The 25,244-nt window shown below is 41.3% G+C and overlaps 1 protein-coding gene across 5 annotated transcripts in view; it reads left to right on the forward strand.

The window, feature by feature from the left end:
* Positions 1-25,244, forward strand: part of SLC4A4 (solute carrier family 4 member 4) — a 419,170-nt gene that overhangs the window by 194,765 nt on the left and 199,161 nt on the right. For 4 of the 5 annotated variants that reach the window (XM_069091658.1, XM_069091663.1, XM_069091665.1 and 1 more), the window contains one exon: positions 7,983-8,162. In XM_069091658.1, the coding sequence (XP_068947759.1) occupies positions 7,983-8,162 (180 nt within the window). The remainder of the gene's footprint in view (positions 1-7,982; positions 8,163-25,244) is intronic. The other variant, XM_069091650.1, reaches the window with a different exon arrangement.

A 25,244-nucleotide genomic window follows, 5' to 3' on the forward strand; every position in this document is an offset into this window, starting at 1 on the left:
TCGCTGAGCCACCTGGCCGCCCCTATTAGTGACTCTTAAAAGAAAAATCTTAATGGAGCCAGAGATCAGACTGGATAGATCTAAATGTGTGAGTGGCAATGAAGCAATGAACACAGGCTGTAGATGGGAAAGGTGGAGCCTTAGATTTGGAGTTAAGTCCCAAGTTCAGGTTCGCCTTAAACACTTACTAGTTGTGTGACTGGTCACTTAGGTGACAGACTCACTCTACCTCTCTCAGCCTCAGCTCCTTATTGGGATAATAACAGCATCTACTTCTTAGAGTTGTTGTAAGGATCAAGCATGATATGTATGTGTGTGTGTGTGTATATATATATATATATATATCCACCCATATACATATTGGCACAAAGTACTGCATGAATGTTGACTATTGTCATTGCTATGAATGACTTTAAAAAAGCATTCATTAGGTACTTATGATGTGCTTGCACTCTGCTAAGCCCTAGACTACAAATAGAAATATGAAGATAGCACCTGCCTTTCAAAACCTTATACTCCAAAAGAGGAAGATGCACATATAGAAGAGAGATGTCCAAGGAGGAGGATTTTGGTTTGGAAAGCTGCAGAGATGGTTAGTGGAGTCATAGGGAAGCAGATGGACATTTCCTTTCCAGCAGAAATGATAGAGTCAATTTGATTGTGGTTCTAGAATTGGATAGTCAGCAGTAGAGGGGGAAGGTGGACAAGGTGCAGCCTTGTGTGTTGATATGGTGGGGAAGTAAAGTAAAGCATGGCTAGAGCAGTGATAGGTGTGGTGGGGCAACTGAGGCAACCACTACGCAACACAGAGAGGGAAAGGGAGTTATAATTACAAGACTTCTTGTGAAAGAGAAGAAAGAGATTGGAGGAAAGCCTGAGAAGGTAGCAGGGTCAAGGAAAGAGTTTTGTTTTGTTTTAAGATTAGGATAAGCCTGAATATATTTGTCAGTAGAGGGGAGAAGGCTTGAAGATGAAAGGAGAGTAAACCGTTGGTGGAGCAAGGTCTCAGAGGAGATAAAGGAGGCTATCACTGAGGGTACAAGTTTTGGGATTAACCTTAGCAAGGACAGCTACCTACTAGCTTCTGAGATTAGTGTGGAGGTTATGAACATGAGGGAGCACTACTAATTAACTTTACAAATTGGCTTATGCTAAGATCCATAGTTTGACCATCCTGTGTGTGGCCAAGGGAAAGCCAAGGTCTCAGTCATGGGAGTCACAGTTTCACAGTATCTGTGATTCCAGGGTGTTTAAGGGAACATAGACCATATGTTGAATTCAGTGCCTCAGTATAAGTGTAGGTATGGAGTGAAGAAGAAGACTCTGAACACAATATTGACCTCTTTAAGAAAGGAGGGAAAATGACCTGGAGGCTAGTAGAGAGAACTGCCATGAAGATTTGCCTAGAGTGATAAATCTGGATAGGCTGGCTTCCTGATGCATAAACACAAAACTATAGGATATTAGTTAGAGGGACCTCAACATTCCCATCGTGGAACCTAATAGGAGTCCCCTATGATGACAGGGGGAAGAAGAGGAACACAAGTAGCACTCTTCACAATTCTGCCTAAGAATCCAGAGTTCTGAGGTGTCCAGCATGGGGCTGTTCTCAGTCCTAGGGCAAGCACTGGGAAGGCAATTTTCTCTGTGCTTGCTCTCCTGGTCTTATTGGCTTGTCCTGCTCCCTACCCCATGGTAGCACAGTTGTATGTATGCAGATAAGCTTGGACTTGCTACCTGCCACAGTTGGCCCTAGTCTACGATAAACTAAGATTTATTTTTCTATGTTTTTTAAGTATCATAAACTAATAATAGAGTTTTTTCTTTCTTTCTAAGAGCAAAATAAATTTCAACTGTTCTTCAGGAGTGATCTTAGCAAATTTAGGGAATCAATCAATCACCAAGCATTTATTAAGCATCTAATATGTGCCAAGCATTGTAATAAGTGCTAGGGATGTAGACAGTCCATGCCCTCAAGGAGTTTACATTCTAATGAAGGAGACAAGATTTACATGATTGGTAGATACATACAAAGTAGATGGAAATTAACCTTAGAGGACTGGGTGGCAGAAATTGGGGGATGGGACGGAGAAAAATCTCCACCAGAGGAAGGTGTTTGTGCTGAATCTTGAAGGAAGTCAGGTAGTCTAGGAGACAGAGATGAGAAAGGAGAGCGTTCTAGTCTTGGGGGATAGTCATTGTAAAAGTGGATATTGGAGATGTAGTGTTGTGTGTGAAGAACAACAAGCAAGCTAGTGTGGTTGGACTATAGAATGCATGGATGAGTGTGATGTTTATTAAGACTAGAAAGATAGTGACGGGCCAGGTTTAAATGCCAGAGGAATTTATATTTGATTAGAGTTGAGAGAGAGACAGACAGACAGACAGACAGAGATAGACAGACAGAGAGAGAGACAGAGAGACAGAGATAGAGAGACAGAGACAGAGAGAGACAGAGACAGAGAGACAGAGACAGAGAGACAGAGACAGAGAGACAGAGAGACAGAGAGGATAGAATGTACAGGATGAGAAGGTGGTCAATAGTTTCAAAAGCTTCAGAGAGATCACAATATATGAGAACTGAGAAAAGACCATCAGATTTGTCACTTGAGGCTACTGGTAACTTGGCAGAGAGTCATTTCAGTTGAATGTTTAGATTGGAAGCAATGTTGAAGATGCTAAAGATGGAAGAAAGTTTTGAAGAGGGTGGGAAGATGGGAAACAGAAGCACTGATTCCTTTTTTTTTTTTAAGCAATCGGGGTTAAGTAACTTGCTCAAGGTTACACGACCAGTTATTTCTGGGTGTGGTGCTGAGTATCTGAGCCCAGATTTGATCCAGGTCATCCCGACACTGGAGCCAGTGCTCTTGCTGGCTGAGCCACCTGGCCACCCCTAAGCAATTGGGGTTAAGTAACTTGCTTAAGGTTACACGGCCAGGTGTTTCTAGGTGGGTGCTAAGTGTCTGAGCCCGGGATTCGATCTTCAGGTCTTCTCAACACTGGAGCCGGTGCGCTTACTCGCTGTGCTACCTGGCCGCCCCAACTGATTCCTTTTTTCAATGATTTTAACTGAGGAGAGGAGATTATTGATGTATTAGGATAGTTACCAGGGATGGTTTTTTACTTTAGGATAGTTCCTAGGGGTGAGGGTTTTTTAATATCAGGGGTGACTAGAAACAGATTCACAGAAAGCATCTTTTCATATTGTTTGCAGTGATGCTGGCTTTTCTTGGTCCAGGACAGAAGTCAGTGTAATGGAAGGAACACTGAGTAAGTCAGGAGACCTTGATTGGTGTCCCGGCTCTGCAGGAGATGTGGATGAGTATAGTCTTAGAGACGCAGAGTGATGGTGGAGGGTGGGATGAGGGAGCTCGCCAGTAGCCATAATCTTCCCAGCCGAGTAGGAGGAGAGTCATCTGTTGAGAGAGAATTTATCCTGAATTATTCAAGTAATTGGGGAGGAGGCGTCATAATATTGACCAACCCCACAGGGGTGTTGTGGCAAATTCTGCATGATTGAGCCTCAAAGACAGTATACCTAAAAATTTATGTAAATGGATTAGATAAATAATAAGAAATAAAGGCAAACATCAATAAATAGCTTGATTTCCCCCCTCATCCACCCACCACTTCTTTGCTTGGAATTGCCTTTGATAACCGCTGACATCCCAGCAGGCAGAAAAGACAGGGATGAAGAGAAGAATGGAGAGTGGGTTGTATATTTGCTTTAAAAGTAGTATAAAATGCTCTAGCTCTCAGTGTTTTAAAGAAAAACAAAAGGGGGGAGTTGTGGGACATGGCAAGCAAAACGTACAACATATTTGCCAGCTGGTGTTACTTCTCACAGATTGTTAAAAAATATATGCCTAATTATCATTCCCCAGAGATCTGCTCGTTTTTGTTCTGCATGCAGAACCCCCTTTTGAATCCAAAAGCAGCTCCCATGTGACAGTGGACAAGTAGCTTCCCCTCCCCTGAGCTTACTGTTCTCATTTGGAAAAGGGGGATAATAACTCTTATGCTACCTTCTTCTCCCCACTGGCCTGGGTTGCTGTGTGGAAGGTGTTCTATAACCTGAATAGATATCTTCTCTTATTAAGGTTAGCCATCCCAAGAACAAGTGATGAAATTAACTTCATGGTCTTTCTTTTGCCTTACTATTTGTAAGCCAAGGCCTTGATAACCTTTCATTTGAGGTCAGTTTGAGGATATAGTTACTGTTTCCCAAAGATATAAGGCATAGGTTTTTAGTGGAGACTCTGATTTTACTAATTTTTTGGGGGGTGGTTAAATATATGGGTGATGAGCAATATCATATTTATCTGAATTTAGTCTACCTACCCCCACCTTTCATAAAGAAATATCTCATTGAAAGGAAAATAATGGTGACTTCCCAGCTGGACTTAGATTTTTATATTAACCATATACAAGGTGATTGGGGTTGGGGGAGCATGTCTCATGTAGTGCTGTTTACTTCAAGATGAAGGTCTCATAGACCATATGAAGTTTTCCCAAATATATGTTTGAAAAAGATAGGAAATAAAAGCCTACTGTACTGTTTTTCCTTTAATTCCTACTAATGAGGCTGGTAGATCACTTTAAAGTGGGGAGTTCTGGGTTGTAGTAAGGGTAAAGCTTATTGGGGGTCCACACTGATTTGTTATCTGACACAATTAAGGTGAGCACCCTACAGGGTCGGGGTGGAGTGGAGAGGGCGGTTCATCAGGTTGTCTAAGAAGAGTTAGCCAACACAGGTTGAAATCAGAGCATTTCGAAACTTTTGTGACAATCAGCATTGGGCTTGGGCATGTGAGTAGTCACTGCCCCTCTAGCCTAGAGGTACAGAAAGATCCAGTTTTGAAAAGAAAAGGAAAGGAAAGGGAGGGAAGGGAAGAGGAAGAAGAGGGAGGGAGAAGGGGAAGGAGAGGAATGGAGAGCAGATGGAAGGGAAAGGAGGAGAAGGGAAGGGAGGGGAAGGAGCAAAGGAAAGGAAGGGAATGAAAGAGGGCAGGGAAAGGAAAAGAGATAGGAAGGGACAGAGAAAAATAGGAAGAGAGTGACAACCCGATGTAGTGGAAATAACTTTCAATTTCTAGTTAGAGGACCTGGGTTCAAATTCTAGTTCTGCCAATTTCTACCTGTTTGACCTTCGGCAAGTTATTTAATTTTATCTTCCTCATTTTTAAAGTTGAGGGGAAGGAGTTGGACGACATGACCCAGGAAAGTCCTTTCTAGCTCTAAATAAATGATCCTATGGGGGCGGCCAGGTAGCACAGCGAGTAAGAGCACCGGCTCCAGTGTTGAGAAGACCTGGAGATCGAATCCCGGGCTCAGACACTTAGCACCCACCCAGAAACACCTGGCCGTGTAACCTTGAGCAAGTTACTTAACCCCAATTGCTTAGGGGTGGCCAGGTGGCTCACCGAGCAAGAGCACTGGCTCCAGTGTCGGGATGACCTGGATCAAATCTGGGCTCAGATACTCAGCACCACACCCAGAAATAACTGGCCATGTAAGCTTGAGCAAGTTACTTAACCCCGATTGCTTAATAAAAAAAACAAATAAATTATCCTATGGCCTAATTCTGCTGTCTAGAAATCGATGTTATCTGTAGACTCAAAAGAATCTAAGTTGTAAGCAAGCTTGGAGTCCTCTAGTTCAATATCCACTCATCTGCTTTATAGCACCATGACATGCACTTGTATGGCAATTCCAACTCTGTCACTTCCAGGTCTTGGCATCCCAGCTGTTACATAGCTGTGTGTGACCTTTGGGAATCAATCTATCAAAGAATCGACTAGTAAGTAACTCTTGAGTCTCCTCTGCATGCCAAGCCCTATGCCAGGCACTGGGGATACCAAGAAAGAAGTGAAACAATACTAACATTTAAGGAACCTAGATTCTTTTGAAGAAGCAACTTAAACACATACTGATACATATGGAAAAAAAATGAGTCAATAGATACAAGTTGGTTTGAGGGGTAGGGAAGAAGCAGTGTCATGGAAACCCAGAGAAAAGGGATTATTCAGGACTAGAGGGTGATTGAGTGTCAAATGCTAAAAGCAGGTCAAGAACAATGAGGACTGAGAAAAGTCCAGAAAACATAGCAATTAAGAGATCATTGGAAACTTTGGAGAGAACAGTTTTCAGTAAGTGATGAGATTGGAAGCCAGACTGAAGAGGGTTTAGAAAAGAATGAGAGGAGAGGAAATGAGTTTAGACAGCTTTTTCCAGGAGTTTGGAGGAGAAAAGAATGAGAAATATAAGACAATAGCTTGCAGGGATTTTCTAAAGATGAAGGAATGTTTGTTGGCAGCAGAGAAGGATTGAGTAGATAGGGAGAGATTGAAGATTAGAGAAGGAATGGGGATGGTAGTTAATGCAATCTGCTGGAGAAGATGGAAAAGGGTAGGTTCAAGAGGTTGGCCTTGGCAAGGAGAAAATCCATCAAAGCCTGGGATAAAGGAGGGATTGGTAGATGATTTTAGAGGATTATGAAAGGACGATAAGGGAAATGGAGGAGCTCATGGCAAATACCTTCTATTTTCACAGTGAATGATGAAGTTAGATCTTACTGTGAAGGTTAGGGGATAGGGTGTGGAAGGTTTCAGGAAAGATGAGATTTGGAATGGCTGCTATAGGGAGTAGGGAAGAGAATAAATTAAGGAAGAGTAAGAGAATTACTGGCGGTTTGGGACAGAGTGAAGTCGAGATGTCTTTGTGACATTCATTTTGAAATGTCTAAAAGGCAGTTCATGATTCAAGATTTGAGCTCAGGAGAAAGACTAGGGCTGGATATAGATACTGGAACCATCTGCCTAGAAAAGTTAATTAAGCTCGTAAGAGCTGATGAGATCAAGTAAGAGGGGACCCAAAAAAGAACCTTGGGTTAAACTCTGAAGTCATGGGAAAATGGTAGACATTTTTCTAGTGCCTTCCTATATAAGGTAATCTTGTGTCTGCTTTGTTGTATCTTATATATACTTAATATATGTGGACTTGTCTCCTCTCAGAGGATATATGCTCCTTGAATCAGACTTTTTCATTTTTCCCCTTGGATTTCCATGCTTAGCATAGTACATGGCACCTAGTAGGTGCTTTATAAATTATCTTTGATCAATTGATTGTCCAGCAAAGGGGACTGGGGAGTGGTCGGGTAGGTAGGAATAGAACCAAGAGAGAACAGTTTCACAAACTAGACAGGAGAGCATCCAGCAGGAGGAGGAGATGGTTAACAGAGACAAATACAGAGAAGCAAAAAAAGGATGATGCTGATAAAAGATCATTAGATCTGGCAATTAAGAGATCACTGGAAACTTGGAGAGAGCAGTTTCACTTGAATGAGTAGGCCAGGAGCCAGATTACAGAGGGTTTAGAAGACAGTGAAAAGATAATTAGAGGCAATGGTTACAGACATCTTTTTTTGCATATCTGGCTGAGAAAGGGAAAATGGACATAGGATGGTAACTAGTAGGGATATTGGAGTATAGTGAGGAAAGGATGGAATCAGTAATAAGGGAGGCTGTTGAAGATGAGAAAGAGAAAAGGGGTGAATATGGGGGCAATTGCTGCAGCAGAAGAGAGGGAACAGGTTCAAGGACATATGTCCTTGGTTGGTCTCAGCAAGGAGAAGGGCCACCTCATTATCAGAGGCTGGAGTAAAGGAGGAGAGAAAGAAGGGAGACATTAAAGGGTTATGATAGGCTCAGAAGGCAAGAAGAGGGAGCTTTTTTGGAGGAGCCTCTGTTTTCTTGGGAAAGTGTGAGATGAGCCCCTTAGCTGAGATTCAGGGAAGGCAGAGGGTGCATAGAAGGTTTGAGAAGAAAAGAGGTTTTGGAATAGATGCTGAGGGGACTGGGATAGATATCCAATTAGGAAGGAGTAAAAGGACTGCCTTAATGGAATGAGGGTCTAATTGAGATTCAATAGCACAAATGTAATTTATTTTTCTAACAAATTTTATTTTTTTGTTCTTGTAACAGAGATGATTGTTGATAATCAGATTGAGACAGGCCTGTTGAAAGCTGACCTGAAGGATAAGGTGACCTACACTTTGCTCCGGAAGCACAGGCATCAAACTAAGAAATCCAATCTCCGATCACTAGCTGACATCGGGAAGACCGTCTCCAGTGCAAGTAGGATGTTTTCCAACCCTGATAATGGTAATGCAGGGGCCAGTTGCTTTTTCTTCTATAACTTTTTTCATTCATTTCTTCTTCATCTCTTTCTGTCTTTTATTTCTCTTCTTTTGACTCTGTACCTTTCTCTCTCTTTCATGGCCATCTTATAAAGAAGCTTCCCCTTGCCCTGCCCCTTGTGACCCCTCCACCAGGCAAAGTTGTAGTCACTGAAAATATTTCAGCTCTGGTTGCCACAGACTGCATACACCACAATGATTGCTTGCTTGAACCTTATGTTTCCCTTGGTTGGAAGGGTAGGATTGATGACAATGGCCCACTTGGTGGAACATGAATAGTTCCGATTACTGAACCAATCTGGATGTGAGAGTATGAACAGAAATATACTCATAGTACACTCTATAGAATGGTGGACCTGAAGTCAGGAAAGCCGAGTTCAAATCCAGCCTTAGAAACTTAGCAGCTGTGTGACCCTGGGCAAGTCATCTCTGTCTATCTCAATTTTCTTATCTGTGAAATGGGGGTAATAGCAGCTACCTCCTAAGATTGTTGTGAGGATCAAACGAGATCATGTTCATAAAAGGTATTGTGAACCTAGGAACTCTAGCTATGAAAATGCCAGTTATTATCATGGTGGTCTGATGAAATTGTCAGTTCTTGGACATCTTTGTGCTAAAAGCGGGATTGGTGATTCTTAGAAAACAAATAAGATGACCAGATTGGAAGGGACCAAAGAGGCTGTCTGCTCTGGCTCATACATGAACAACAGTCTGCTGTTGACAAGGCATCCCTGACCAGTTGTCCTTTTAGAGCCTTTGCTTGAAGCCAAGCAGGGAGAGGGTGGCTGCCTCCCAGCACATTCCATGTCACTTCCATGTACTTTTCTCCTGGCATCTGCCTTTTTGCCATTTTGTACTTGTGGCTTCTTGTTCTGCCCCTTGGGTCCAAGCAGAGCAAAACTCCTGCGATACTGCCCCAAATGCTTCTCTTCTCCAGACTAAATGCTCCTAGTGCCTTCAGCCCCATTCCTTATAGGGGTGACATCAAGACCTCTTGACTCTTGATTGCCCTTCCTTGGATGTTCTCCAATTATATATATGTATATGTATATGTGTGCGTGTGTGTGTGTGTGTGTGTGTGTGTGGTGTCCCAAAAGTCTTAGTGCCCTTTAAAGTGCATCTGCACCAAGACCTTGGAGACACCTGTACCATGCCTTTATTAATTCAAGCAGTGATCTTATCACTTTCCCCCATTGCTTTGTTACCTTGTCGATTCATCTTGAGCTTGAGGCCAATTAAAAATCTGTAGACCTCTTCTTAGATCTACTGGCACTAGATAAGAGAAGTTGCAAAGCTGATGTTTTTGGACCCAAGTAGGAAATTTTGCATTGTCCCTGTTAACATTTTATCACGTTAGATTCATAGCCAATGTTGCTCAACGTGTCAGTTATCCTTCACTGATCTGTGTCCTCTGCACCGGGGATAAGGACACCATCTGTGGCTTTATCCACTTTATGGCTACAAGCGTTCCTTGGCACAGGGCTGAACCAGATCCCTTGGGCACTCGCCTCTAGACTTAATTACAATTTGATGTTAGATTATGATGGCTGTTCTTGGGGTTCAGTCATCCATCTTCTCCAAATTAATTAAGCTCTTCATCTCTATCCTTCCCCCAATCTAGCAGTCAAATAATCCTGTCATAAAGCAGATTATTTGTGCTAGTCATGTCCTTTCACTAACCTTGCTGTTCGGTTGTGACCGAATCCATGACCCCATTTGGGGTTTTCTTGGAAGAGGTACTGGAGAGGTTTGCTATTCCTTCTGCAGCTCCTTTTATGGGTGGGGAAACTGAGGTAAACAGGATTAAGTGACTTGCCCAGGGTCATACAGCTAGTTAGTGTCTGAGGTGGAATTTGAACTCAAAGAAATTGGTCTAACTGACCCCAGGCTTGGCACTCTATACACTGTACCACCTAGGTGGCCATACTGTCACTGACTATACCCTTGTCATTACCATTCAAATAACTTTTGTTAATAGGTCTTCAATTGATTCCCCCTTTCCCCAGAAAATTACCTAATATTATTCTATGTTCCTTTTAAAAATGAGTCTGCTTTTATAGAGTGCTATAAATATAGTCGAGTGTGGGTGGTGTCAGGATAGGATTTTGTTTAGTTTGACTTTGGAAAGGAGATAAGGAAGGCACTAAAGCCTGTTTAAGCCCCCACAACAGGTAGAAAACCAAACCAAACCAAGAAATTTGCCCTGTTTTTTTTTTTTTACCATATATACATTGACCATAATGTTTTTGTGTTATCTTCTCTTGTTCAAATATACTACATAATAGATAAGAGTGGAGAAAGGAAAGAAGTTGCTATTCCATTAGCTATAGAAAATTTACATTACAGTGAATCTGTGTAACATGATGGCAGATGTGTCCTGAGCTGGTGTAACTTGGACAGGACAGGAGATGAGATAGATCTGAAGTATTTCAAGAAATGGGCATGTAAGTGAGAAGCCAGAGTCATGGTGCTCAGTTACACTGACAAAGTAACAGAAGAGATGAGGCTGTGAAAAGAGTGGATGAGTGAATTGTAATACAATTCCAACTTATCCAACCGTTCATTTTGTTGTTGAGAAATTGGGTCTCCTGACTCTCTGTTCATAGAATTGGTTCTCTGGAGTTCGCCCAATGGTTGGCTGGAAGAGGAGGCACAGGGTGGGCCGTGGTCCTGGAGGATGCTTCCCCACCATTAGCTCAGTCTCTTAATGTAATTTTAGGTATAGAATCTGATGAAATACTCACTTTTATCCATCAGTTCACAAGCATTTATTAAGCTCCCACTGTATACCAGTCACTCTGCTAAGCTCTGGGGATACAGCGAAAATTAAAAGACAAACCCTACTCTCAATCCTTTGGAAACTGTAGGATAGTCTAGTGGTTAGAACAGCTGATGTGAATGGTGTCATTGCCTCACTGTTATATTGTGTACAGAAAAGATCTGAAACTGATATCAAAGGCACTAAGGGGATTGCATACATCTCTTTAATACCAGTTCTTGCATATTTCCTTCAAAGAGACAGCAAGGTGGTGCAGTGCAGAGAGTTCTGGGTCTGGAATCAGAAGGACCTGAATTCAACTCAAACACTTTCTTACTATCTGACCCTGGACAAATCACTTTACCTCTGTCTGACTCAGTTTTCTCTACTGTAAAATGGGGATAATGACACCTAACTCCCAGGGTTGTAGTGAAGACCAACTGAGTTAATATTTTTAAAGTACTTAGCCTGGTACCAGGTACTTAAATATGGATTTCCTTCTTTCTTCCTTCTAATTTCAAGCAACATTCCAGGGCTTGGAGGAGCTTTCTTGGGGTCAAGGAGCAGAAAATAGGAAACAGGGTTAGAGAGTTCTGAATGCAGCAGTAATGTTGCCTTCCCGGGCACAGTGGTCAGCCAACAATTTAAGCCACATTTCCAGAAAATGTCTGCGAGAGTTTAACCGTTAAGTCCTTGTGTTTGTAGCACCAGCATGGGGTATTTGGACACCGAACACTGCTAGTGAAAGGGAGGCCATTCAGCCCATTATCTTCTCTTCAGATCTTGATACTTCAGAGGAAAGTTTCAATCGTCTTCGTCATTCACGTTTTCGGTTGTGAAATGTCCTCTGTGCTGGGCAGGGCACAGAGGGGAGGCTTGTTCCTTCCTGGAACTCAAGGTGATCAGGCTCTGATTAAGCTCCACCTGAACATGTTATTATTGGCCTTCATGTCCCTCAATTCCTTTTAAGTATCCAGGGGGCAAGGTTTAGCTCTGTGAGCTCCTGCAGCCATGAATTCCACTGGCCTCCAAGGTACACAGAGGCTGCAAAGCCAGCCTTTCTTGTCCAAGAGATCACGGCCAAATTTCCTTTCTCTTTGCTCTCTTGAGCTCTCCGGCTTATACCATCCACCGTGATATCACAGGAATGAGCTTCTTGACATAGTTACTAAGTAATAAAATGGTTTCAAAGTGATTTTCAGATGTGGAATACTCTAGTCTAGAAATACTGTTATGATTGTAAGGAATGTAATTTCCCTGTTTCTTGCTCTGAAACAATTTACCTTCTGCAGGCTTCCATTTGGGAACAAGATTTCTCCCAGATTCAGGGAAATGTACAGTGAGTTGGGGACAGCTGGCTTTCGATCCTCAAGTCAAAAAAATCAGTCCTAATAACACATTAAGCTATAGCATCTGTCCTTGTTAGAAATGTACTGTGCAAATGCCATGATTATTACTTTTGCTACTCATACTATTGAACAAAAATATGAAATGTTGACAGTTCAGATATGGACGTTTTTGTCCTTCATACCTGTAAACTAAAAGTGATTTCTCTAGGAAAACACTAACGCCATCCTTTGGTGGGGACGTTAACATGAGCAAGGTTTCAAGATGACCTAGGGCAGGAGTGGGGAGCCTGCAGCCTCAAGGCCACATGTGGCCTTCTAGGGCCCTGAGTGCGGTCCCTTGACTGAGTCCAAGTTTTACGGAACCAATCCTTTTATTAAGGGGATTTGTTCTGCAGGTCACCCTTGAAAGACCTAGAGGACCACATGTAACCTCAAGGCCATAGGTTCCCCTCCCCTTCAAGGGTTGACAAGTTCCAAGTAATGTCCAAGGTAAGAATTGGGCCACCTTCCAGGATTGTATAATAGATTAAATTGCTACTGATCTGTTGTACCTGTGGATTTACGTGGATACTTCTGCCAGGCACTAAATCTCAGTCAAATGTTGTCCCTTATTTATAATCTCAGGTCTGTGAGATATTTGTAATCCCCCTTCTTGCTTTACAATCAATGCGGGGAGGGCTCAGGAGAGCAGGGAAATAGTAGAAAACATATTTGTTTTGGAATCACAAGCCCTGGGCCTGAACCTGAGCTCTGCCAGTGACTGTTTCTTCAGTCAAGACATTCAATGTTCTCATCTACAAAAAGGAGGAGAGGGAATTACATGACTTTTTAGGTATCTCCTGATTCTACATTTCGATTCTATTTCATTACATGTGTGTATGCAGTATTTGAAAAAAAAACAAAAACAAAAAGTCATCCAGAAGAAAGAAGTTTATTTTGTTTCTGTGGCATTTTTTTTCAGGGAGTACTTGTATGGGGATGGAGGACTCCCATTGTGGACATTACCTCCACCAATGCAGGATGACAATTCCTCTGAAATTCAGTCTTGGAGAGATGGCCAGAGGCACTGAGAGCCTGAGTGATTGTCTCTGGTCCCAATATAGAATTAAAAACATAAATGGATTAATTCTCCCCTTCTCATCAGAGGGTTTCAACATAGTTTCTTGGGCTTTCTGGCTCGGCCTCCCTCAATGTCCCCTTTACCTTCTCTTCTTCCCTGTCTGCCCTCATACAATTCTTCAGTTTTCTAAGGCATTCTAGGTTAGAGCCAGCTGCCCTGGGAAATGACCTAGCCACTGAATTAAGATACCAGCTTCAGGGGCTAATAAGAAACTATGAATGATAACAGCAGAACTGCTTACCTGTTGAAAACAAGGTCTCTGGCTCAGTCTTCTCATTCCCAAACCTTCCTCTCCATTTTGCATACTCTGTGTCTCCCTTGTATAAATTGGATGCTTGCAAAGTTCTGCCAGCTCTGCAGAGACTTGGGTGAAATTCTCCTCTTCTCTGGTGAATGCACACATGCCGTCCTCTCTGTGGCAGGCTGGGCAGTGAGGCCTAACAGACAGAGGTGAGACAGGTGATGTTTTACCGAGCTTTTGACTTTCTGTGAGTGCATCAGCTTTTATCTGAGATGTGATGTTCTCTTTACAACTTGGGTGATTCTTACTCCACTACCAACTTCTTATGATGATAGACAAATTCCTGGTTCTCTCATAGATCAAATTTGTAAGCAATAAATGAGATTAAAGCATATTAAAGTACATTGGAAAATACAAAAAGATGCTTCCATACTGGAAGCCATTCTGATTCTATCCTACAGTAATTTTTCAGTCATGTCTGGCTCTTTGTGACTCCATCTGGAGTTTTCTTGGCAAAGATACTGGAGGGTTTACCATTTCCTTCCCCAGCTTATTTTACAGATGAGGAAACCGAGGCAAACAGGGCTAAATGACCTGCCCAGGGTCACACAGCTAGTAAGTATCTGAGGACACATTTGAACTCAGGAAGATGTCTTCCTGACTCCAGGTCCAGCATTCTGTCCACTGTACCACCTCATTGCCCAACCATTATGATTAGAAATCTATTTTTGTATACTTAATTGTATGATTGTTTAATGTGAGGAGATGCCATGGCTCTGAGGAGAAGAAAATATATGTGGAAAAGGAATGGGAAAAGATGGAAGAGGAGAGAGAAAAGACAAAGGACAAGAGAGGATGGGATGCCCAGCAGATGTCATGCGGTGTTTTTCACCCTTTTGGAAGAAATGCAATGAAAGTTGAGCTTTCCATAATTGAACAGGAACATCTCCCCTCTCCATCAAAGATCTGTTTACAGTAATGAATAAAGTAACAAAAATCAAATTTTTTTAAACTTGGTGAACCTAGTTTCATGAAAGCTGCATTTTAAATCGAACTTGAACTGAGAGCGTTCTGTCTGAAATATTTGTTCTGCTGCTAGGATATCTGGTCCAAGAATCTGTGGGCTAGTGCCAATTGGGGAATATCTTTTTAAACTTACCATATCAAACTCTTGTGCCCTTCCAGAGATAATGAACCTTCCAAATAAAAAAAAAGTCTTTGTTATTCCTCAGAGAGATCAGATTTATAGAATGTAACGGGATTTCAGAAATTATTGTTCTGCATCTAATGCCTCTCAGACAAGGATATATCCATCCTGAAAGATCACTCCCCGCCCCCAGTTTTTACGTAGTCTTCTCTACTGTCCCATGATTTTAAAAGTAGGCACTTTTTCTTATGCTGCATTCTATAAACTCTGATTCATATTTTTGGAAAAGAAAACATTTTCCCCTAGTACCTAACAGTATTGAATAGATGTTCAAATATTCATAATAATACAATCATGGAAAATTTCTATAGATTTTATCTTAGGAGAAAAACACATTTTCTTACTCTTAGAAAAAGTCAAGGCTTCAAGCAGATCATTGATTTAGAGCGAGAAGGGCCCTTACAAGTCATTGGCTCCAATCTCCTCATTTTACTGAGGAAGAAACTGGGGCTCAAAGGAGTTAAATAACTGGCCTGGGTTCTCATAGCCAGGAAGCAGATGAAGTGGGATTCGAACTCAAGTCTTTCTCACTCTACATCCAGCACTTCCTATCCATTATACCTAGTTGCTATAATATTCATTATACTAGTTGCTTCAGCATTCATTTCCCTGATTGGAGGAAATATTCACCCTTTTTGGGGAGGTATATTTGAACAAGGCAGCTCAGAAGAGAATTCACTGGGCCTAGAGTCAGGAAGATTAATCTTTGAGAGTCCAAGTCTGGCTTCATTGTGACCATGCACAAGTTGCTTCACCTTCATTGCCTCAGTTTCCTCATGTGAAAAATGAGCCAGAGAAGGAAATGGCCAACCACTCCAATACCTTTGCCAAGAAGACTCCAAATGCGGTCACCAGGAATTGGACACAACTGAACAAATATTCCAATAGATTGACTCAGACAGGTAACACCAATCACTAGAAAAAAAAAACCCTACCACCAATTTTAACATTTATTTTGGAACCAAAAGGTGTAATTCAATCATTGTCATCAGTCATGAAAAAATAAACTAAGCTTCCCTGCCTATAACTAAGTACAAGAAAGGCAGGGGGATTAAAAAAAAAAGAGTTTGTAAGACAACAGATAAGAGCCAGTGTGGGAGATGTGTTGAGAGAGGAAGTGTGGTATAGGGGGAGTCAGAAGTTCTGGCTTCTGATCCCACCTCCACCCCCTGGCTGCTTGACTTGGACAAGTCCCTTACATTCTCTCTGCTTTCATTTTCTCATATGTAAAATTAGGGAGGTTGTAGCATATAATCTCTAAGGCTCATTATACCTCAAAATATATGGTCTCTAAATTGTCTACCTAGTCTTTCAAACATATAAAGGTAGAAAAGTATTTTTTTCTGAAGGCAATTTTTAAGGCCTATTATCTAAATATCTGAATATAATTATAATAACTTTGGTCTTCCCTTTGGGAAATTGCTCTTCAAGATTTAAACTTATTGCTTACTTAGAAGCAAACTGTTAAGAAATGTTTTGCCACGAATTCAATGAGTTTGTTTTAGAGAACAAAGTCTCATAATTCAACATTTGAACCCTGAGTTACCACGGTAATTAATCAAAGGGATGCGCCTCCAAGTTTGTGCTGGGTGCCTTGCCAGATCATTTCCATCTTCACCTCAAAAAGGTAGTTGCCAGGTCTCTGTGGGCTCCCTTATTTTCATGCATGCCAATGGAGACAGACATTCTTGCTGGTAGGTGCCAGACTCTGTGGTAAATTCCCATTGATAGGGGAGCTTTGATAATGATCTAGGAGGCTCAAGATCAAAGGGAGGGGTAGGATGGGTTCAGTGTTCACTAGGTTACTAGTTGCATAGCATATCTAAGGGGTTGTAAGAGGGAGGCATCATTTAGGATCGTCATTGTCCTTGAATTGCTAGGGCAGACAGCTAGTTTTATCGACTATTTTTTTGAACAATGGAACCAGTGACCCAGTCTATTCAGATTACTAAACACTAATTAAAATGGTCTGTCAAGGTTAGTTGCAAGAGAAAATTAGGGTTCTGCCTAAAATCCCCTTGTATTAAGACTATATGATTCATAATGAAGAATGGCACTTTTGTAGTGACCTAGAATTGCACCAGTCTTAAGCTACCTGCCTCCATTTGCACAAAGCCAAGCCAGGGGTCTTTGCAGGGCAGTCATCTGTCAAACAAAATTAGAGGTTTGACTTTGTCAGAATCGTGGCCTGTCTCTCTCTTGACAAAACCATTTTTGGAAGACTTGAGATGTGTTCATGTGCTTGGTGCTATGAAAACATGGAAAGAAATCCAATGGTATGAAATAATTAAGAATTCAGTTGCAAAGATTGGGCAATCCATTTGTCTCAAACAGGGACTGGCACAGACGATCTGCTTCCAAAATACTGATTTTATTTACTGCTCTGTAATACAGAAAGATAGCTGAAAAGAAATGTTTCCAGTCTTGAAAAAGGTAGATATACATTTGTTTCTACTCCAGACTCAGATGGCTCTGAAATGTCTTTGATCCTAGAGTTCTCTTCCACAATGCAGAGCCCAACTTCTCCATGTTTGTCCCTCCTGTGTGTGATTCAGGTCATAAATCCCATTAGCTTGCCCCAAGGGATTTACTCCACACATTATCAATCACTCCTTAATAGCAGTTGAACCTATGGTGACCCCAATGAAACAAGCCAAGAAATAAAGGAAATGTAAATGTGTCCATAACTGAACATGAATTAAAAAATGGTTCAGGGTGCAAAAGGGTCTCTTGAATCAACTGTGGCATTTTCTCAATACTCTGCACACCAGTGTGGAGGGACATGCTTGTATGTGTTTTGGGTCAGTTCATATGTTGTAGAATTTTTAAATCCTTTAACAATGACATTTTTTTTTTTGCTCGATACGGAATCAAATTGCTGTCTGTATTGATCATTTGGTCACTACAAACCATCACATACCATATGTTGATGCTGACATTTCCTGCTGAGGGTAGAATGTGATATTTCAAAAAGATAGCAAAATAACATAGATTCAGGAGTATTCTCTAGAGTGCTGATTGTTAAATTTTCAATGTGGATATCTACACCTCAGAAATCAGCAAAGGTGACAAACCAGGGCATGATTTATTGTTTTGTTGATTGTCTAGACTTGAGAAAGCAATGGAGTGTGCTGATGCAGATTAAACTTTAAAGTGTGTTATGTGTACATATTCCATCCACTCCCCCCCAAGCCAGTTGTTAAACATTTACAGCACACCTCTGCTTACACATCATTTGAAGATGTCTTTCAGGATGCCTTGGCTAGGCCTAACAAACTCCTGGGAGGCCAGTGATTGTATTTAACCTGGGAGACTATGCTATGCATTCATCGCGCATAGTTATGGCTTCAGAGAAAAGAGTGGGTCACCACATATTCACATTCCAGCAAAGAGAGTAAAAACGAATCCGCATCATTTGTATACATTTGTATTTTGTATGTATCTGTCTTCTCCCTGATGTATTTTTATAACTGGAGGGTTGAGGAATAAGAAACAGTCGAGAACTGTGTTTGTCAAGACCAAACATTTGTAATTGTGTGAGAATCTACTGTTGTTACCATTTGTCACTCTGGGGCCCACAGGAGACAAAAACTATTGGAATCAAACCACAGGAAATCTACTTTTAGTCAGTTGGTCAACAAGCATTTACTTAGCATCTAATTGTGCTAATATTTGCTTTTCTTCCCTTTGTGCTTTTTGCAAATGTGTAACAGTGTGTGTGTGTGTGTATGTGTGTGTGTGTACACAGTGCATATTTATCCACGATATTAATGACAGCACTCAGAGGTGTGCTACCATTGAAAAGCACTGGATCTGGAGCCAGAAGGACCTGGATTCAAATCCTGCCTCTGGCAAACGCTACTTTTGTGACCTTGGACATCACTGGACTTCTCTGGACCTCAGTTTTCTCTTCTATAAAATGATGGAGTTGGACTGGTTGACTTCTGAGATTTATTTCAGCTCTACAGCTTTGGTCTTCTCTTCTCCCAGACACAATTCCTGTTTTGTCTGGTGGGATGGCGTTGGGACTAGGGAAGCCCTGTTTGACTGTGGATGTTCCCAGATGTCCTGAGATCTGTCCTAAATCGTTCTGTCCTGTCTATGGTTGGAGGGTTGAGGGGGAAAGGATCAGGGTCAATGTTTGTCATTGTTCTCTTTTAACTTGCTTGTGCGGTTTCCTTTAGTGTTTTTTTTTCTTCTTAACTTAATGCTCCCATGCTCCTACTTGCTGTGGCTGCTAACATGTCCTCCACCTCCTCCTCCTCCTCCTGTCTTCTGCTTGTGATACTAAAGCCCGCAGCCCGCTTGAGAACTCAGTGCCCTGTCTAGCCACCTGCACATTGGACGATGAATCCCGAGTGTGGCGCAGTCCCAGCGTGGGATGGCTGAGTAAGTCAATGAGTGGGATGGGACAAAAGAGTGGTTGTGGGTGGAGGGCAGGGAGGATTGGGGCACAGGTGCTGTACAGAGTGAAGGAAGACATAAAAGGTAACACTTAAAAAATAGATTCCTAAACAGAAATTTGAGGAGACATCCCCCCGCTCCAGAGAAAAGCAGTAGCACTATATTTTGCGTGTGGATACAGATCTACTTTGTTAGAGAGAGAGAAGTCTCCAACCAATCAAGCAAAAAGCATTTATAAAGCACCTACTATGTGCCAGGACTACAAAAACAGAAACCAGATAGCCTCTGCCCTCAAGGGGCTTGCATTCCTTCAGATGAAACAAAACCAACAAAAAGCAAAAGAAATCCAAAGTAACTTCAAGGGAGAGACACTAGCTACTTACCACATGGCCTTCCGCCAATGGCCATGTCAAGTTCCTGTGCCCCATTTCGGCTACTTTATTTTTCCCTGTTCCTCAACATGGTATGACACTACCATAGTAATCCTTCTAGGGATACCCTTTCCTCTTTCCCTTCCTATCCAACATATTCACATCCTTTAGAGCCTGACTCATGTTCTATTTTTCCCCTGAAGTCTTTCCCTTGATACTCAAATCCACATATTCGGAATTTCTATAGTCCCCACAGAGTTTAGCAAACAGTCTACCCTCCCTTGTGTTGCTGTATGTAGTTTATATTGTGATGTCTCTCCAACTCTGTTGTGAAAGCAGACACTGAGCCCTATACATTTTTTAATGCATTTCACAGTGCTTTGCCAAATACAAAGACAATGTGCTCAATAATGACTTCTTGGTTGGTTGTAGAGGAGCCCCTCATTTCACAGAAGACAACCCATACCTTTGGGTGAATTGACTTCTCCTTCGGCTACCATCCAGGCTCTTCAGATCCTAGAAGTGTATATTTCCAAGGAGGAAAAGCCTAAAAAGGAAAATATATGTTATCTGAAATTCATTATCTTGCAGCTTAAACTTGCTGTCCTAATAATGCTGACTGCTTGTGGATCTGCAGTGTTTCCCTGTCTTTTGGGTGCACATATCAGTGGGTCCTGTTGCCTGTTCTAATGCTTGATGATACATATTTGCAACAGAATATTTGTTTTTCTTGCTTCTCAGGGCAGGAGGGAAGGTGGGTCTTCATTTGAAAATAAAATAAAATTTAATTTAAAAATGAAAATATAAGAAATTACCTATTTCCCTTTGTACTTATTGCCAGTGGAGACCACCTGCCCTTGACCCCCGACTTTGAACAAAGAGCGAAGAGGAAAAGGAGGATGAAGATATCTATCTCTCCATCTTGCCCCCAATGTTCTCCCATAATGTCTCGATTTCACTGTCTATTCCGTTTGTCTGCTTGCCTAGATTGCAAGCCCACTTGGAAGCGTCATCTATATAATTCTGTATTTGTTTTGTAGGCTTCTAATCTCTGTTTAATGTGAATCACCATCATAATGATTACTATTATATTATGGTTTCTTTTAATGGGCAGCAATGGTATTTGAGAACCACGTGATTCTTTCTTGCTTTCAGAGCACATAGTTTATACAGGAAATGGAAGGCTCTGCTCTAAAATATTTTCATTTTAACTAATATTTTCCATTTTCTCTGCCCTTGTATTTATGAGAGACAACTCAGCCCTTCCAGTTTATTGGAAGATGACAGGCTAAGTCAAGAAAAATTAATTTATTCCGCTTCTAAAGTTGTTTTTTTCTCCCCCTGAAAAGCTGTTTTTTTTGTGTGCTGTTTTTCTGTAGGGAATTAGTGAACCCAAGAGAATGCATCGGGTAAGAAGTCTTCTTTAATTATCTATGTAGATTTGAACAGGTTCTCTTTTGCCTATAGGACCAAAGTACCCACCAGGAGGAACCCTTTCCGATGCTTTATTGTGGACTACCTCTTGAAAATTTTAATGGGCAATTATGAACAATTATCTAAAAGACAGTATAGTATGGTAGTGCTGGACTTGATGTCCAGAAGGCCTGGGTTCAAATCCTGTGCATGACACTTAATAGCCACGAAATCATGGGCAGATCTTTTAATTCCTCTGAGCCTCAGGCAAATCTCTCTTCCTTTTTCTTAAGGTGACATGACCAAGGGCACAGAACTATCAGTTTATAGATAGGCTTTGACCTATGTTAGTAACAGGAGTTCCTATAGTGATGAAATCACAGGATCTTGATGTCACAATGTGGTCCCCATAGCATCTTGGTTGAACTCTGCTCCTTCTGAAGCTATTGCTGGCAATTCTGAGAGGCACCATGTTCATTTCAGGGCTAGGGTTTTAAAACCTTTTGGACCCTTCCAGACTAGTGACCCTGTATTCCTTTACACTTCTTCACTAGACTTGCATGTTTAAAGGTCATCTTTTTGTTTTTGGGTGGCAATATTTTCTGGACTTCTTGTTGTCCACTTAGGTCATAGGTTCTTAGGTTTTCAATAGCCAAAGCAATGTGAACTTTCATTTTTAATTTGTTCACTTACCTGCTAATTCCTTTATTTATTATGCAGCAAATAATTTCCTTTATTTATTATGATAGTCCTCTTTTCAGGACTATCCTCCAAGTCCTCCTCTTGCATGGGGCTTCTGGAAGGGAAGATAGGTTTAAGATAGGCTGTGGCTCTGGTTCTTACTCTTAAACTAGCTCATGGGTTCCTACCAGTGCTCTTACCTTTAATAATCAGCAAGTAGACATTATTACCTTGGGGTAATGGGATTTACTGAGCTGGCATCCTAAAAATAACAGCAATAAAACATAGCCTACACAAACCTGGAGTATACTCTTGTAACTGTACTAAAAAACAGACGTGTTGTCACTGTTCAGTTGTTTCTGACTCTTTGTGATCCTATTTGGGGTTTTCTTGGCAAAGATATTGGAGTGGTTGGCCATTTCCTTCTCCATTTCATTTTACAGATGAGGAAACTGAGGCAAACAGGATTAAATGACTTATAAAGGGTCATATGGCTAATAAGTATTTGAACTCATGGAGTGAGTCTTCCTGATTCCAGGCTTGGCACTCTATCCACTCTATCCATATAGCTGCCCAGACCAAACACAGAACTCAGGAATAAAGAGGCCAACATTTACAGAACACAGTGGCCAAGGGAACTCACAATTCTGGCACTTCCAGACCATGACGTCCTTTTCCTTCTTGTGGTATCTTCATACTGCTCCCTATCAGGGCAGTGTCTCTGCTGTGCTGGTCACTCAGCTGGTCTTACTGGGCATAATCCTCTCTGTATCTCAACTCTCAATATTCAGGGCTGACTTTTTTGTCAACGACAAGGGGTCACACTCCTCAAACTCTTTCCTGCCTTAACTCACTCGGTCTGCTCCCTGCTGGAACCAATGTCTCCTACTGGGGCTTGCAAGTCATTGTGGCACATGGGGTTGGGAGGAAGAAATTCCAAGCCCACCTGTCATTATTGAGGAATGATTGATCACCTCTCAAAAGCTGGGTTCTTCTCTAACTGGTTTTCTTCTCTATTGGCAGAAATCACACTTCTCAGAATTGTCTTCCACCTTGACAGAGAGTGCCTGCTTTTTTAAAGGGCCACCAGGGACATGGCTTATCCTTTGCCATACATTGGCTACAAGTTGCTTTCTAATTCCATCTATTTTGATCAGAGAACTTTTCCACATCTAATGGGAATAACAAAGTATTAATCTTTATATTTACTTTTTGCCTTAGCACCTCACTGTTTCTGCTATCCCTTATCTTCTGTTATTTCATCAATTGGCCCAGGGTGGAGGGGTAGGGTGGAATTTCACCAACTAGCGTGGCCAGGAGTGTCCTATCAACCTCTCTTCCCTGCTACATTTACTACAAATCTTTATTGATATACTTTGTTTTCACATTACTCACATTTTTCAATGTATCCCTCTCCGAGAGAACCATCTTTTAAAACAAGAATGAAAAGGAAAGAAAAAATACTAGTTCAGTAGAAATAACCCATATGTTGAAAAAATCTGACATTCCATGCAATGTTCTGTACTCATTCCTCACCCCCACTTCACCCCCTTTTCTGCAAAGAATAGAATAAGTTATCATCTCATATATCTTCTTTGAGGTCCAGCTTGGTTATTATATTTTCCCAGCATTTAGTTTAGATTATTTTATTGTTGATCTTTGCATTTGTATTATTGTAGTCACTGTATACAGTGTTTTCCTGGTTCTGCTGACTTCACTCTGCACTAGTTCACATTAATCTTCCCATGCTTTTCTGTATTCATCATTTCTTAGAGAGCATTAGTAAGAATTCCATGCCATAACTGATTTAACCATTTATTAGTTTATTGGCATCTAATTTGTTTCTTGATCTACGCTATAACAAAAAGTGCTGCTATAAATATTTTAATGTACATAAAATGCTTATTTTTTAATCATTGGTTTTTTTCTGAAGTTTATTCCCAGCAGTATTATCTGTCAGTCAAAAGCTATAGGAGCTTTCATCACTTTCTTGGAATAATTCCAAATTACTTGTGAGAATGAAGAGTCAAGAAAGGCTCCCAGGTTATGAATGTGAGTGATTAGAAAGGTTGCTGGTACCTTCAACATGTATTCCTAGCTGCTTCACAATCAAGAAATTAGAAGGATGTTATTAATACACACTATGAGTCTCTGAATCTTCCACTAATATTCTCAGTGTAAGGTGATACAGTGTCTACGGTGGAGTAAAGTACCTGTCAACATTGGACAAGCAAAGAAGAAATAGCTCATGATCCTGTTTCAGTAGGTTGTGACCTTGGGGTCCCAACCTCATGCTTTTGCATTGGCTGCCCCCCAAACTGGATTACTCTCCCTCCACATTCCCACCTCTTGGCTTCCTTCAGCGCTCAGATCAAATCCTTCCTCCTGCAAAATGCCTTTCCAGGTCCTCCTCCCCATCGCTAATGCCGTTTCTTAGATCGCTTTCCATTTAGCCTGTATCTATCTTGGGGGTGTTGATTTGTTGCCTGCCCATTGGACTTTTTTTGCCTTTCTATGTATCTCCTGCACTTGGCACAGTGCTCACCACATAGTAAGTGTTTGTAAATTGACTGACTGGATTATTCTCCACCGTTCTCGGGGCTTTTCTGGCTTGGTCAGCTCTGCCAGAGCTAGACACTGTCTCTTCTTAGGGACCCAGTGTCACCCCTTTCCCCATGGCACAATGAAGTTTTGGAGTATGACTTCAGGGAAGAGATGGTAAAGTATCGAAATGATACAGGTGCCCCCGGAGTGTGCTAGTAAATGGTTAACTTTTTTTTTAAATATCTACTTTTGTTCCTTTAACTTTGGAACTCAAAACATTCAAAGAGCTTAGTCTGATTTTGCTTCTCCCTCTGGCAAGGGAGTTTAATAACCAGATCTCCAGAAATCAAAACAAAGAAAACAATATATAAGCAATGTACTTTTAAGTATTGCTGTTGTTAAGTTATTTTTCAGTTCTGTCCAATTCTCCATGACCGCATTGGGAATTTTCTTGGTAGATACTGGAGTGGTTTGCTACTTCTCTGCCCCCTCATTTTACAGATGCTGAAGTGAGGCAAACTGGGTTAAGTGACTCTCCCAGAGTAACACAGCTAGTAAGCTATCAGAGGTTGGATCTGAACTTGTGGAGATGAATTTTTCTGGTTCCAAGACCAAGTGTTCTATCAACTTCACTATCTAGCTTTCCCAAGTATTATATACTTTATTAACATTTTCTCCATCACTTTCTTATGTCTAAACATTCAACACAACAATGAATCAAACCCTGTTTTATAACATCTGTCAGTTTCTGGGATGTAAATTCTCACACTGAACATTTAACAATTGGCTCTCAAAATCCAGTTCCACCACCCCCTGAGTGGACCATTCAGCTAATGTATTCAATGAAAGATCACTGAACCAGGACACAGGAATCCTAGTTCGTCATTCTGGCTTTGTCATTAACTAGTTATGTGAAATCACATGACTTCCTTAGACCTCATCAGTCAAATGAAGAAGTC

The sequence above is a fragment of the Petaurus breviceps genome, unplaced genomic scaffold, assembly GCF_028583685.1.
Source record: "Petaurus breviceps papuanus isolate PSGF00001 unplaced genomic scaffold, PetGlider_PUasm1.0 126, whole genome shotgun sequence".
NCBI lineage: Eukaryota > Metazoa > Chordata > Mammalia > Diprotodontia > Petauridae > Petaurus > Petaurus breviceps.